Source organism: Leptodactylus fuscus, chromosome 5 (assembly GCF_031893055.1).
Source record: "Leptodactylus fuscus isolate aLepFus1 chromosome 5, aLepFus1.hap2, whole genome shotgun sequence".
Taxonomy (NCBI): Eukaryota; Metazoa; Chordata; class Amphibia; order Anura; family Leptodactylidae; genus Leptodactylus; species Leptodactylus fuscus.
The window spans coordinates 160,314,607-160,331,543 of NC_134269.1; the positions used below are offsets into that span (position 1 = coordinate 160,314,607).

At 39.4% G+C, this 16,937-nt stretch overlaps 1 protein-coding gene across 1 annotated transcript in view; it reads right to left on the minus strand.

Annotated features, from left to right (window-relative positions):
• Positions 1–844: 844 nt before the first annotated feature.
• NR1H4 (nuclear receptor subfamily 1 group H member 4) overlaps positions 845–16,937 on the minus strand; it is a 29,833-nt gene continuing 13,740 nt past the window's right edge. The window contains exons 4-9 of the mRNA XM_075274622.1: positions 16,319–16,452; positions 14,121–14,222; positions 10,785–10,878; positions 9,374–9,520; positions 2,346–2,459; positions 845–1,084 (exon numbers count right to left, since the gene is read on the minus strand). Of these exons, the coding sequence (XP_075130723.1) occupies positions 846–1,084; positions 2,346–2,459; positions 9,374–9,520; positions 10,785–10,878; positions 14,121–14,222; positions 16,319–16,452 (830 nt within the window). The 3' untranslated portion in view covers position 845. The remainder of the gene's footprint in view (positions 1,085–2,345; positions 2,460–9,373; positions 9,521–10,784; positions 10,879–14,120; positions 14,223–16,318; positions 16,453–16,937) is intronic.

Here is a 16,937-nt window from a genome sequence, read left to right on the forward strand (position 1 = left end):
GAACAGAGAGGGCGCCGGGGCAGGAAGCAGCATGAGGGCAGTCGGTAGATAGAGAGGCCGTGGGGCCAGGCGAGGAGCATATGTGGTGGGGGCACGCAGGGGTGGACGTAGCGGCGCACGGCAGGTCCAAGCCAATGGTGCATGCCTATATATTACCAGATCAGCGCTACCACAGACCCGCAGACAAATTCGTGGGCAGATGCTAGTTGAATATAATTCAATATAACATTGAAAATATGGTGTGAAGCAAGTTTATTACATTTTTGTTCCTTCCTCAACAGTTTTACAAAAGGGTCTCTGCAAAACATTGGTGTATATGTGTGGCAGCCATGATGTAACATAATGCATAGAACATAATAAGTTGTACCGGATATACATTTTTGCTCTCATAGAGAAATCCCGATACCAAAGTGAAGTACAACCCAAGTTTATGGACATCAACTGCTTGTATACTGCTGGAATAGTCCGTGTAGGCAGGTCTCATAACTTGTACAAGTATAATTATTCATAATGTAAATTATATCACTGAGGTGAATATATCCTTATTAGAGATGAGCGGGATTGAGGCTCTACTCGAAACGAATCTCGAATATTTCACTACTCGCTTATCTCTAATCCTAATATTCTATTTCATCATTTCAAATATTGCTTTAGCAGAAAAAAAAAACATTGTAGAAAGACAAAAACATTCTATTTACAAATACATACAAACTAAATGGTAATTATTCTTATGTACTTAAATATATTTATATCCTATTAGAATGATGATCAAGTCTAGTTTATAGGTGACACATGGCGTAAAAAAATCCAGGTGACATTGCAGTTTTTGGATAGAACGGTCTCCATTATTGAACATCCCAGATTTCACACAGGAGGGGTGTAAACTTGTGATCTCTGACTCTCCATGACATTACCATATCTGTATGGTGGTGGCTAAATGTCCGTAACTCAGTAAGTCTCCCCAAAAGTCGAGCAAACTGTTGAGGGTTGTTAGGGTGATGTTGCTTGCACAGTATTTCTAGAATATGCAGGAAGTTCTCTTGAAGTTTTTCAACAGACTCTTTGTCTTTGATGTATTGTCGATCTGCAATGAATGGTGAAAAAAAACAAACTCGTAAATGTCACCAAACAGCCAGCTGAAATGTTATAAACGTGGTACAGTGTATCATTCATCCTTCATTTGAGTGTTTGTGAGTGAGAGAATAAACAAATGTCTTCAGCACTGTTCTCGAAGTCAAAAATACAGGAACCCTAATGGACACCTAAAGGGAACCTATCGCATGAAAAATTCTGTCCAACCTGTCGTCATCATGGTACAGTCCTATGAAAAAGTTTGGACACCCCTATTAATCTTAACCATTTTTAGTTCTAAATATTTTGGTATTTGCAGCAGCCATTTCGGTTTGATATATCTAATAACTGATGTACACAGTAATATTTCAGGATTGAAATGAGGTTTATTGTACTAACAGAAAATGTGCAATATGCATTAAACCAAAATTTGACCGGTGCAAAAGTATAGGCACCTCAACAGAAAAGTGACATTAATATTTAGTAGATCCTCCTTTTGCAAAGATAACAGCCTCTAGTCGCTTCCTGTAGCTTTTAATCAGTTCCTGGATCCTGGATGAAGGGATTTTGGATCATTCCTCTTCACAAAACAATTCAAGTTCAGTTAAGTTTGTGTAAAGTGAAGAGAAAATGAGGGTAGGGGAGAGTCACTTCAAATGGCTATATCTCAGGTATTATAAATCGTAGAAACTTTCTTTTGGTGCCATATGGAAGAGTAGAATCTATCTTTCACATGACAGTGTTTTACTTGTATGATTTCCAGACATATCAATAGTTGAAAATAGAGTTGGGATAGGGATATTTCTATGCAACTACATACAAACCACTGCCACTAGGAAGTATATTTGCCATGAAGGGGTGTATTTATAATCCTTAGGTTTGCTGCTTTTTCTTGCTTCTGAAAGCTTACTGCCTAATATCCCTTGACAGGTGTCATTGTGACAAGATAAGCAATGTTATTCACTTCACCTGCTAGTATGGCTGATATATCTCAGTTACTAAAATGGAACATACAAAGTGTGCATGTGTTCTGTATGAGGAGAGGGAAGTAAACTACTTCCAAGCATTTCCAGTGGCAGCTTCTCTCTTTTCAGAACAAAGCATCGACATGTTAAAATTCATCATATCCATTCCAAAATGTCCAATTTTTTTTTCCCTAACATAGGTTGAATGTGTCATCAGTCATGGCATAATCAGCAGGCTTGATGTGTGGCTGACATTTGTACACTAAAAATAACAATATAATATATTTTTTATATATGCAGACAACATACCTGGTGTAAGAATAACTATTGCTGCCAAAAGAGCATATTCTTCCTCAATCATTTTCAATTCTCCAAGACTTTTATAAAAATTAAACATTGGGATAATGTATTCCGGGGATATTCCTAGAAAAGAGCAAATCCCAATCAGACACGAAAAAAAAACTATTTACCTATTGCTTATTCAACTACTTTTCTCCTATGTTGATGATAACTTAACGGTTACATTAAAAATCGAAAAATTACAACAAATTGCTATTTTCTTTAAAAATGATCACTAATCGCAGTCTTGTATGAATACATAGGAATACAGGAATTTAGTTTTATGCCTGTGTAGCTATATTGTGGATTTCTTGCATTAACCTATATTCGTGTGGATGTCATACCCGGCAGCGTGATGACCATATTCTTACCAGCCATCACACGGCTGCATTAAAATTCATTCATGCAAATAGGGGCTAGTCACTTGCCTGATATTATGCTGGCATATTAAAATATAGGTCACGGATCCCTCCGTACACTCAAATATATGAGAATAGCCCCCATTCACTGACAGTGAATTTAACGCTGCCATATGATGTTCATTCACAGTCATGTGAATGTAGCCTTAGTTTGGACTAATAACATAAACTAAACATGGGCTAAACAATATTTTTTTTTAGCAAAAAAATAGTTCCTGTAATATTGTGCTTATAATACAGCCTATTGCTAATATAGTGTGCAGTATTTTCTACTGATATACTTGTACTTATATACTATATTTTCCACTATATATTATTCAATAATATTATAGAACTATCTAATATGATAGAAATATTTTTACAAGTAAAAACCACTTTGGGTACGTTTGCAGACTGTATTCACATTTTTGTCTGTTTTCACAGATTCATCAATAAATTCAAGTCTGCAGATGCAAATCAAGCATAAAAATTGCACTGCATCAGTTTTTAACATCTGTTTTTTCAACATTTAAAGCCTCTAGGGAAACTTATATTAACTATAGGCATACAAAATGCCTGTATTCATAGCCTACAAAAGTGTCTTGGGTCTCCGATAAAATACACTTGTATGATAATCATAGTTATCATGCATGTCACATATGGAAATTTTCAGAACAAATGTCTGTTCCCAAATCTGTGCTGCTGTATCACTTATTTTTACATAAACACCTGTATGATATGGTGGAATTTAACATTCAATAGAATACCATATAGCGATTCCCAACAGGGGTGCTTTGTAAACCTGCCAGGGGGCCACGACGCTTTGGTTGGGAAGATGACTGCATGTCTTCATGCAATATTATCCACATGCTCAAGATAGTTTTTGGTAAAAAATACACTGTGGCCAAAAGTCATGGGAAGGTACCAGATGCGTCGTTAATAGCAGGTTGCCCCTCCGCAAGATCTCATAACTGCAGCAAGACGACGAAGCATGGACTCCGCGAGGTGTTGTAAGAGTTCTGGAGGGATATTGATCCATGCAGTCTGCACTGCAGTCCACAATTGGTCCTGTGTAGTTGGCGCTGGGTCCATGGAGCGGGCACTGGTATCCACAGCATCCCATAAATGCTTTATGGGATTGAGGTTGGGCGAGCAGGCAGGCCAATCGAGGCTCGTGAGATCACTGGTGTGTTCATTAAGCCAGTCCCATGCCACCAACGAGCGATAACATGTTGCGTTGTCATGTTGGTACACAGCATCACCATCAGGGAACTCCAATACCAGAAAGGGGTGCAGATGGTCTGCCATAAGTTTCACATATCAAGCACTGGTCATTGATCCCTGCACCTGGACAATGGGGCCCAATTGCAACCATGTGAACACGACCCAGACCATGACGGAGCCACCTCTCGCCTGGACACGTCCCTGTTGGCGTGCAGGATCCATGGCTTCATGGGGCATACGCCACACTCTCACACACCTATCGGCTCTGTACAGCTGGAACCATCAGATTCATTCAGTCTGGGATTCATCAGACCATGCCACGTGCCGCCACTGTTCATGGTCCAATGACGGTCACGGGCCCATGCCAGCCTTCGAGCTTTGTGTTGAGGCATCAGCAAAGGGACACGAGTCGGGCAATTATTGAAGCCTATGCAGTGCAGTTCTCAGCGTACAGTCGTGGTGGAAATGGGGTCCTGGTGCCCCACATTCAAATCGGTAGCAATTTGACCCACTGTATACCATTTGAGAGCCTCATACGACTTTGCGGAGGTGATGTGATGTCCGTTCATCGCACACTTGTTGTCGACCGGTGTGCTAGTTTTTTGCGACCGCCAACGTTGTCTCTGCGATATTGCAGGTCCACCTGAGACGCTGTTCACCTTGGAAACCCAAATTCCCGGGTAATCTCCAAAATGCTATGCCCCATGCGTCTTGCACCAATTATCATCCCAAGTTCAAAGTCACTTAACTCACGACGTGCTGCCATGTTCACAAGACCTGTCTGCATCAGACTGCTCAGATATCCTGGCGACATGAGCGCCATAACTGCATTGCATCACACTGTTTGAGCGTCATATCTGACACAACCAGCACTGGCACACGCCTTCCCGTGACTTTTGGCCACTGAGTGTATTTGGTAGGGGTTTTATCACAGGGGTTACTTGAGCCTGAAGAGGCTGGGAAACAGTGGTATACGGAATCCTTAGGATCTCAGATGTTACAGTACATGTGTAAATGCATACTTTATTTCTAACACAATATGTTAAACTGTTTTGCTATCTAAATTGCTTAGTATTTCACAAATGAGTCATGTCATGATGCTCCACTAGGTGGCACTATATGCACAGTCACCTTACTACTCTAGTACTTTGTATGATATAATATACACAGTGGAATGGATAAGAAGACTTATATTAATGCCAGGCAAGTGGGTGGATAAGTCTCAAAACTTAACATCGGCTTCAACCTGGCATATAATGTATAATTTACTATATGTACCGTTTTTATTTTTATTCTTTATAGTGATGTTATCATTGTTTCCCAGAGTGGTGGGGATTTCATAATAGATAGTATAACTATGCTACCTTCACAAGTAAGACTTTTCTGACGATAATTATCAAAGGCATAGCTAGGGGCTCAGCACAGGTGGGGCGAACAAGTGGGCCTCCAACACAAGTATACTCATATAATTACTATACAATGACCGTTTAGGTAAATAAAATACAAGAACAATGTAGTGACTTATAGGTGACGTCACATTTCTCGTCTGTCCCATCTGGACTGCCATGACTTCTTCCAGATGTGACTTGTCTCTGTGAAGTTTGCAGCACAGACATCTTTGGTTCCTTGGTTTTCTAGGCACCTGACCCATATTGTCCTCACCTACTGTACACAAAGGCCCTGTCCTGCTGCTTCCTCCAATTATAAAATATGTAATATAAAAATGCCCTGGAAATGAATAATACCCCCGTGTGCCCCCTTTAAATAATAGTGGACCTCAATGAATAATGTGTACCCCCTTAAATCATTAATTAATGAGTGCCTCCTAAAATTAAAGGGGTTGTCTGGGATTTTTTGGTTAATAAAAAAAAAAATCATACTCACCTGTCCCCGATGCTCCAGTGTCCTGCTGCTCTGGTGTTTTCTTCTGGCAGAAGTCCCTGCCGCACATGACTGCTGACATCAATCAGCTGCTTATGGAAAGGGAAACAGGACATCACAGTGTCGCAGAGACTTCCACCAGAAGAAACCACTGGAGCAGTAGGACCAGACTGCCCTGGGAGACACCAGAGCACCCGGGAAAGGTAGGTATGTTTTTTTTTTTTTCTTCTCACCTTCCACAACCTCATATAAAAAACAACCCTTTAATTTTGACCAATTATTAGTTATACCCTCATACATCTCCTTGTGTAACTTATGCCCCTGATTCCATCTTATATAAATATTACTCCCATAAATAATTGGACAAACCACAGAGGTGGCTGGGGTAAGTGAAAAAAAAAATATATATCATACTCGCCTGTTCCCTGTGCTCTGGTGTCCGCTGCTGTTGCCCGTTTGAAGTATTCCTTGCCTTTCCCGCTGTAAGGCCTGTGCCACATGTGACTGCTGAGGCCAATCAGTAGCTTCAGTGGTGGCAGGAAAAGACCCAGTGCTGTATATGAGTGACATCAGCAAGTCCTTCCCAGCCATCACGGAGATCACATACAGGGGTTTACGGTGGGGAAGGCACCGCACGTTGCTTGACACAGGCAGTGGACGTCGGAGTGCTCGGGACATTTGAGCATAATTTTTTTGTTTGATGTTTCACCATCCCTGTCCTCCTCTGCAATGTATACTTTAAGGGGGTTATCTAAAGAATATTAAAGCTTATCTGTAAATTTAAATATTTCCTGGAACACCTGTTTAACGCTGTCCCAGTGCCCCCTTATATTCATACTGCCCCTCTGACCTTCTTTATAAATTATACTCCCTTTTATTAAGGCCCTTTAATACTCAAAGGTCCTTTCTTAAATATAAAGCCCCCATTTCCTTCTTATATGTATTATCCCACCCACTATACAAATGCCCCAAAGTGTGTAAAAATGAAAAAACAAAACAAAACATGATACTCACCTGCCTCCACCGCTACCAAAGCCGCTGCTCTCTGGAGAAGTCTGTACCTATCGCGCTGACATCTGCGGCATGACACAGATGTCTTAGGGTAGCTCGTAGACCACAGGCCTTATTTGCAGAAAAGAAAGTGAGAAGCCTCCTCCTCTACTATGCACTTCAACTGCATCAGTGTCATGCAGACGCCAATGCAGTTAATGTGTAACTTGTGCTGTAGGTAAGAGAGAAATGCAAGCGACCAATAATCACCAGGTCAGTCTGTCAGCAGAATATAGACTAACATACTAACATTTATAGCAACCTATATTGTGTCCATAGAGACTATGGAGCTAGCTTCAGAAGCCAGTAGTCTGTAGAAAGGTCCACAGGCTTTATTGTGATAGGAGTAGAATATGGAATTGCAATTTACTCCACTGACTGCTATAATGTAGGTTTACCGAAGACTCAGAACCCAGTTAGACAGCTATGTTTGGTTTATTTCCTGGCCTGCTTGTGACTCAATTGAACTATATAGACCTGACCACAGGTCTACTTTCCTATAGTCAAATGATGCTGTTGGAGTTTGCGCTAACACTTTATTTTCTTGTAAGTTCTAGAACAAGTAGGTAAAATACAGTATGACAGAATGATCAATATTTCCATGGCAGGATGAACAATGTATTCACACCATCATATCCCATTTCAGCTGCTTTAATTAATCCCCAGAGCTGCTTTGTCTAAAACTGCATTAGCTATAGGGAATCGAACATCTGTATAGTGAAGACAATGAGGACTTTTCTTAGCTTTCTATTAAAAAGTAATTTGCAAATCACTTTTATGAAACTTAAGGGGGTTGTCTCATCCCTGTCCCAGAACTCTTCACAAACAGCTGATTTTGCTGCGGAAAGACACAACATTGTCACCAAGCAGACACTTAAAGAAAACCTTTCATGTCTTTGGGCACCTGCGGTTTTATATACCACTAGAAAGCAGACAGTGCGCTGAATGAAGTGCATTATCGTCTTTCCCGTTATGTGCCCCTGGTGAAGAGCTATCGGTGCCATTCCTGTAGCTCTTCAGTGTCAGAACAGTTTTTCTGCTAGTCTGTGAGGAACGCCCCTCCTGACAGTAGAGTCCATAGCCCTGTACTGTCAGAGGGGGTTTCCTTACCGCCCAGCCATGACACTGAGTGGTGAGGAATGCACTCCTCCCCCCTTCCCCCGTCTCCTCACATTACTCGTCCATAGAACAGTACTGGGAGGAGCATTCCTGACTGCTCAGCGTCATGGCTGAGCGGTAAGGAACGCCCCCTCTGACAGTACGGTGCTATGGACTCTACTGTCAGGAGGGGCGTTCCTCACAAACGCTCTTCTGAGACTGAAGTGCTACGGTAACGGCACCAATAGCTCTTCACCAGGGGCATATAACGGGAAAGTTGAATTCAGCATACTGTTGGCTTTCTAGCGGTATACAAAACCGCATGTGCCCGAGGACATGTAAGGTCCTCTTTAACATGATGATGGAGTCAGCTCTCTTGTCTGGGTAGGTGGAGTTACTTATCTGGGCTGCTGCAGCTACTATGCCTGGACATTAGGAAAGTCACAATATAAGCTGCTTTTGTGTTGTGAGCATGCCTGTCATAGAGGCATTATGTTTCATTGATGTCATAAGATGATAAGATGACTACTGACCCTGCCTCCAGTGCACATAGCACTAGCAACAAGCCATCTCTACCAATGTTACATTGAGTAGGCATTAGTAGAAAATAACCAATACACGCTGATAAATGGATTATTCAGGGAACTAAAAAACATTATCAGTACATTCTTGCATTGGATAAGCTTACTAATATGTATGCAAGTCCCCATCATCCCCAATTATTGATTTACAGAGGATAGTGAGGTGCCATAAGATTCTGTGCTCTGTGTCAATGACGCTACTCCATCACTTGGCCATTTTATAGCCCATGAATGTCTGAATATATTCACATGACTATGTCTATAATCATTGAAAAGGACAAAGCTAGAGCATGTCAGGTTTTTTTGATGGCCATGAAAAATGGTTCCTCAAAAAAAGGATATATGAACAGGCAATAGGTCATTTTCTAGGGATGGATTCCTAGAAATGTAACTAAAGTGTTAAATAATTCTGCTTCTTTCTACATTAATAATTATCCAAACTGAATTCATTTACATTCATCATCCTTGAAATTATAATTAGGTTAATTAGCAAATATATGAAAGCATCAAAATCGTAAAAAGATCTGAAGCACAAATCCCAGGATATTATTATGCAAATAAAACAATGTATGTTTCATAAACAGGAATAGCAACAAACACAATAATATCATCTACAGATAAACGGCAGGAAAACAGAACCCATTGCTTTACTGATTCATTATCGCAACAATCCACTGTATCAATGTAAACTAAAGGACAACTCTGGCGACTGGAGCAGAACATTGTGAACTGTCCATGAACAGAGATGTTTGTAAGATAAACTTACCACTATTTCGAATTTTCTCTTCAAGGATGTCCGTGTGTCCATCAAGGAGCTTCTTGTTGAAAAGCTCAGCTGAGCGGAGAAACATTGCTTCAACTGCAGAGCCTTTCAGCAGAGCAATCTGATCTTCATGATCTAATGTCTGAAAACCTAAAAAAGTGAGACATTAATAAGTCACTGTTTCTTCTCTGCATGTTTCCAAACTTATAGGGTTGTCTCATCTAGACAAACACTTGCCAAATATCCTATTAGGGTTTCTGTGATGTCGTAAGTGGACTGTATTCAGGTAAGGGGGCATTCACACTTGTGCCCTGTGTCCGGTTTATGAAACTGGGCAGGGGACGGAAACTCGTCAGTCAGTTTTAAAACCCATTCACTTGAATGGGTTTGTAAATGTGACCGCCAGTGTCCGCTTGTGGCCTGTCCACGGGAAATATTATCAAGCTAGTTCACTCAGTGAGGAGAGTAGGAGAATGGCAAATACTTCTTTCAGTAGAAGGGGACAGTGCAGTTGTATTTTCTTGAGATTAGATGGAGCATCTACAAAGAGTACATTTGTGAAGTCCTCTGCCTGTGGGGTCAGTGGGACACCCTCTGATATGCTTATCATCAGAGTCCCCTTTAAAAAGAAATGATCATCAAAAATGCATAATTTCTTTAAAGGGAACCTGTCAGCAGGAAAATCGGTATCAAACTAATGACAGAACTTTGTAGGGCTGCTTCTACCCTTTCCAAAGATTACTTTCTTATTCTGCGCTGCAGCTCCATTTTCATGAAAATCTGTGTTTTATTCTTATCCGGATTAGTTGAAAAGGGGCCTTAACTATGTGCTCTAGATAATCATCCGTAAGGCTCCAAGCATATAACCAAGTGTGCTTCCAATTTGGGGATGAGTTTGTAGTGGAATTCACTCCGCTGACAGTCACAGTGACATCTGAGTGCTATCCAAGTGCATCCATTGGGCATTCACATCTATTGGGCTTCCAATCCAGTCTGGTCTGATGACACATAGATGTAAATGCATAACACAATGCCCTCGGATGTCACTCCAAATGTCATCTGGGGTCCAACTGCCGTCTAGCTCCATCCTCATTGTCTGAATGACATCTCCCACCTTGCCACAATTTGTCTGCAGTTAGCGAGTGGTTATCTAGAGCAGACAGCGAAGTCTCAGCAGGAGAAGAAATACCCCTAAAGCCCATTTCAGCTAATTTGCACATGAATAAAATTCAGATTTTCTTAAAAATGGAGCCGCAATGCAGAATAAGAAAGGCATCTTTGGAAAGTAAAGAAGCAGACCTACAGGGTCCTGACATTAGGTTGATACTGATTTTCCTAATGACAGACACTCTAACAAAATTCTACTATATACAATAATACTGAATTAATTTAGGTTAATTCTACATGTTAATACCTGGTATCTTTTTTGTAAACTCTACCAAGATCTGGACATGACTTGTAGCCATAGTTGTGAGGAAGACAAAGTTGTCATCAGTGCTAAGGTTTTCCTATGAGAAAAGAAAACATTTATTTAGTGAATTACAGTCCATATCATCTTGAACTGAGAAATATCTGCCAATATGTCTGTTTGGTTGCAATGATTTTTTTTGAAAGCTTCGAAAACCTTGAAATGGGATTCCTTTAAAGACGTGTTATCTGTAGATTTCACTATGATTGCAGATCTTATCACAGACCAACATTTATGCCTAAGTGACACATTTACTGTGTCCCTTCCCTAAGTGCACCATGTCTGATATGCATCTAGTTTATGGACTTATCTTTGATCATTATCTTTGTGACCTTCATGAAATGTTGCGACACATCTTAAAAAGCATGTGGAATTTAAAGGCGATGCATAACACACGTAGATATACATATGTGTAATTACAACGCAGTACATGAATCTGTAGAGAAACCAAACTAGCGGTCATGTGAGGAGAAGACTTCCGCCACAACAAACCAGCAACGCTGCTAGACCGGAGTGGGGGGCACAACAGCAGTGGGGACAGGTGAGTGGTTTTTATTTTTTACCTTCTCCAGCCTCTTTGCAGAAAACTGTAATTCCTGAATAATTCATTTAAATACCTGTGGATTGGTGGAGAAGGGGGTGGAGCGACCCTGGGAGCTGAACGCTGCTTCAGATCACATGACCTGGGGGTTGTAACGTGGCCAGAACCCCATCTGCAGTAACCTTGGACAGGTAAGAAAATTACCAATTCCCTTTAATCAAATGGTGTTTTCCCCTGAATCAGCGCCTTTGTTGTCAAGTTTTATTGTAGTTTTTATCAATATTCAAATGAGCACTCTGGAGCAATGATGGGGTTGCCACTCACTTCCAAAAACAGCAACCTACATGTCCATGGCTTCTACGTGTTATTGCAGCTGTATTCCTTTGAAGTAAAAGTAACTGATCTACAATACAACACACAAGCTACGGATAGATGTGAAGCGGTATTTGGGAGAAAACAATACAATATTCTATGTCTGTACAAGCCATTTACCAACTCTGGATTAATGTACGATGTGCTATAGCATGATTTAAATACTGATCTATACATGATGTAGTTCATCGTATTCACTCCATGGACTGGACAAGTAGAGCCTATCCAATGGTTTATATGAAAATAATATGATGGGTAATAAAACCAAATCAGATATAGGCATAAGATAAGATTTTATACTTGTGCCAGGATTATTAAAGTCACTGAGACCTCAAGGACCGAAATAACAGTTGTCGCCACAATCTGAGCACTGGATTATCATTTTATTATATCATTCCCATTCTTTATTGGTTGTTTTAATCTCTCAGATATTTTTATGATAATTTACAAGATACAAATAACATGATTTAAAAGCAATGTTTTAATAGAAATGGTTAATGAGCAATAGAGCCCGGTCTTCATGGAAATGGGTGCAGTGTCATAAAGTCATAATATCATAATTGTCATATAGATCGGTGTCTGTCTGTCTGTCTCTCTCTCTATATATATAATGTCATATATTACCCATATCTATCTTCTTTTTGGAAACTATAAACCTAACCTTTGACTGTCAGTATATTGTATGGGCTAATATTACAATTTCATAGGTAAACATTCGTACTAATATAGTTGTTGACATCTATTCAGACAAAGCAAGGTGTGCACATAGTTGCTTCCTTGTTCCAATACAATATGAGGTCATTCATTTCTATGGAGATTTCCCATTGATATAAACATCTATAAAGATGAGTGACTAAGACACGTTAGAGGATTAACATGATACCTCTTGTTGTAATCCTGCTGTGCTGTCAGGCCTATTTTTTTGTCTGGCTTGGGCTTGGGTTTGCACAAGAGACAGGTGTTCAGGTGACATTGTGCACATTTGTGAAATCTGGTAACCTGGCCGAAGCTGAGCAGACATGTCACCAGCATCTGATACTTCAAGTCTGTGTTTGCTAACTCAGAAGCTCAGAAAAAGCATCTGCTCTTTCTCTGGAAGGCAGCAGGTAGCATGTTGGAAAATCTGTATGTACTACAGAAAATGTATCAGAGGGTTGAACATCATAAAAGTTTTTACCCAGCCTTCTCATCACGCTTCCTGTAGGTAAACCATATGTAAGTATGGCGATTCTTGACAGTTTTCTAACTGGATAGATTACATATGACGCTAGGCTCACACCTGCGTTTCCATTCTTCGGGTCTACTTGGGGACACAAAAAACATAATCCCAATCCATTTATAAAGCGGTTACTTGTGGAAACCAGCAGATCCCATGGACTATAATGGGTTTAAAAGAATAGAAAAATCAGTTGCCACTCACCATATACACCTGGGAAGACTTCGGGGTGTGCGATCCGTGCTCCGGGACTCAACGGAGCTGGGTAACATATAATGAAGAAAGAAGTACGTATCCACAACCCGGCTTCTAAAATTTAACTTTTAATCCATGTTTTTTTTAAAAAAATATAAGGTGAAAAAAGTAGGAAAAAACATACAAAGTATGAGTTGCGTATTTTACCAGCTTTCTATACTTTTCCACTTTGTATGTTTTTTCCTACTTTTTTCACCTTATATTTTTTTTAAAAAACCATGGATTAAAAGTTAAATTTTAGAAGCCGGGTTGTGGATACGTACTTCTTTCTTCATTATATATAATGGGTTTAGCCTGGTTTCCGCCTGAAAAATTCATGCAGGACTTTTCTCTCCATATTTTTCAAGTGGAACGGGAGACGGAATCCCCAAACGGCGATTAAAACGCAGATGTGAAACTAGCCTTATCTGAATTATTTCATTTTTGAAGGAAAGAGATTATTATATCTTCTGCAATATTATCAACTCAGGGTCCTTTCACATCTGCGCTTATACTCCGGTTTGTGCATTCCGCCGGGTTTCCGTCTTCACCACCGGCATAACTGGACAGGGGATGGAAACTCAGCGGTCAGTTTTAAAACCCATTCACTTGTGTGCACCTTGTGCCTGTCTGCGGGAAATGCTTTTTTTTTAGTCGGACATGCAGGACATATCAGGGCATCCTTCTAAAAGGCTAAAGCAAAGCAGAACTTTGACCAATTGTGTTGAAACTAAGACTATTATAGTGGAAGAAATACGAGTTTATTTTAATATTTTTCCATACAACAGTGTAACTATAAACCTGCTATAGTCATAATAACACATTCTCATGTATGCAATCAGTAAAGATTAAAATACTTAATTCATTTGGGAAGACCAATAGAAAAAGATTATGCCAAGAGTTACATGACATGACTTACTATCAGTTTTGTAGCCAGGTCTTGAGGCAGTCTGTGCTTGTTATAAGCATCCATCACATACTGGAGCAGTTGCATCTGGTCTTGTGTGAGTTCTGCTTTGACCTGTTTTAATATGAACTAGGTGGTAAGAAAATGTATTTATTAACTCAATAAAGAAATAAGGAAATATATGGAAATATATGCACTTTGGTGCTGATCTAATAAGTATGTCAGTCTTACTTAATAAAGACTCCAACTCCAATACAGAAGACCTGGAGTGTATAGTACTAAACCAGTGATCATAAGATCACTAGTTCAGGGGCAACACGGTGGCTCAGTGGTTAGCACTGCAGCCTTGTGGAACTGGAGTCCTGAGTTCGAATCCCACCAGGAATATCATCTGCAAGGAGTTTGTATGTTCTACCCGTGTTTGAATGGATTTCCTCCCATTCTACAAGGACATACTGATAGGAAAAAAAAATGTACATTGTGATCCCTATATGGGGCTCACAATCTACATTTAAAAAAAAATAAAAAAAATAAGATCACTAGTTCATGTCCCCTATTGGAACAAAAAAATGCCCCTTTTTTCATATATAATATTGAAACACCAAACACAGTATAAAACAGCACACATTTGGTATCACCATGTCCATAACAAACCGTACAATATAACTAAACCTTTGGTTAACCTCCATGTTGAATGTGATGAAAAAAATGCCAAAAGTAATGATTTTTTTGTCATCTCGCCTCAAAAATTTCTGACATCAAGCTCCCACTTGTGAAGACATCCTATGGAATTTATCTTGACTTTAGGTTATGGCATATCTAAGGAACGATTTGTTTCAGGTATGGTCATAGCACAGAGGATTATCTATTTAACTTTACTTATTGGTAACATTCAATATGCTGGATGGGCAATGTATTAACATATAGTGATGATCAATCGGCATTCTGTAAAACAGATTATAATATATGTACTTTAACTTGTTGGAAGGAAAGTAGACAAAAGGCAAATATTAGTTCTGAAGGGAACATGGAAAGTTTGACCCTTATATTTGCTCAAGGATTGAAGGCTTGAACCATTATCAGTAAAACTCTCATTAAGAGATTGGTATGTACTTATATCATGCTATTTTATTATCTATTTGTGCATAAGTTCATACGTAGTTATTGAATTATGTATTAACTCAGTCTTGGATATGGAAAACTTGGACCCACCAAGGGAAATGTTTACGAAAGTCCATCCTACAAGCTACACATAGAGACCCTTCAAACAAAATAGTCATTGCTTTATGACAAGTCCTGAACTTTCTACAATGTAGCACTTGGGATTCTAGTTATCATTCTTGTATAAGTGCCCTCAGCTGCCGGTGTCTACTCCTTACACAAAACATATGCACTCTTTGTACGCACAAGACGTATCAACAAATAGCCAGTTAGGATGAACTGGATATTGGTGAATAATAGAAATGACATATTAATTACATATACATTAAATAGAATTTCTTCATGAAGGGAAATACCCCTGAATACCAAATGGGTTGGCCAGCAGGCTTTACAACAGGGCTGGTCAGAATCTAAATTGAATGATAGTTCCTATAGTCTACACAACAGGGTGCATGTTTTTGATCCAAAGTCATTTGTGGATCCAAAAATAGAAACGTATAAAGGAAAAGCTTTCTCTTGTATTCACTGCAGAATGTATTTTTAATTCATATTTTTATTTATGTAAAACCTGAACAGTATATGATAAATGGAAAATTCCCGCACCAGCTGATAGTATTATGTTATGATCACAGTCTTCAGTTTGGAGATGGGCAGGTAAATATACAGCCATGGGGTAATACATCTGGTCTCCTTTCTGAGAGACAGGGGTCCGGAAACTTCCCTTGGATATGCCATAAATGTGGCAGATGGGAATACTCATAGTAAAAATCCGTTACTGACACTAAATTTCCCCACTCACAAAATTTTTTTTTTTCCATATTTCTGCAATGTCTTTGACCTTATGTAAAGGAATTCTAGCTGTTCATCCATTGAATAGACAGCTCATCTTTCTTATTGTTCTGGCTTTGTGTAAGTACTAAACTACTACTACTAAAGTACTATGGTCTCATGATATATGGATGGATGGATGGATGGATGGATAGAGAGATAGATAGGAGATAGATAGATAGATAGATAGATAGATAGATAGATAGAGCGATAGAGCATACCTGGGTTATCTTTGTGGTGGATGTCACTTGCTTTATCTCAATTCCATCATTCTCTTCACTAAAGAAGGTTTCAGACGGATGTTTGACATTTTTTCGTAGCCTCTTTGACTTGCATTGTATCTCTGTCAGTAAACCTAAGATGTTGATCAGAACATTATTCAGCTATATACTATAAGAAGGCGTTCTGTATTTTTCCTGTTTATAACTAAAAGGAGTTCTCTGGAAAAAGCTTAAAGGGGTATTCTTACTTTAAAAACTTATGATATGCCACTTTGGAGATTTGCACCTTTGAGCTGTCCACCACATTCATTACTATGAGAGTTATGGAAACAATTATGCATGCACATGAATGCTCACCAAGCAATAACAGTAATACCTATGGCATGTGACTGCAGTGGTCATGTCATCTATGCTGGATTGGTGGGGGTGCGGGATTGAAAAGTGGGGAGTAGCTTTTATAAATTAGTTTTAGTTTGTTTGGTACTTCTTTTTCACTTTTTAGTTTTTTTTACTTTCTGTTGGTCCCTTTAATAACCCTTCTAATATCTATCTATTACTACTCTAGTGACACATATAGTAAGCTATATACTGTAAACATGTCATACATGTCAATGTCACA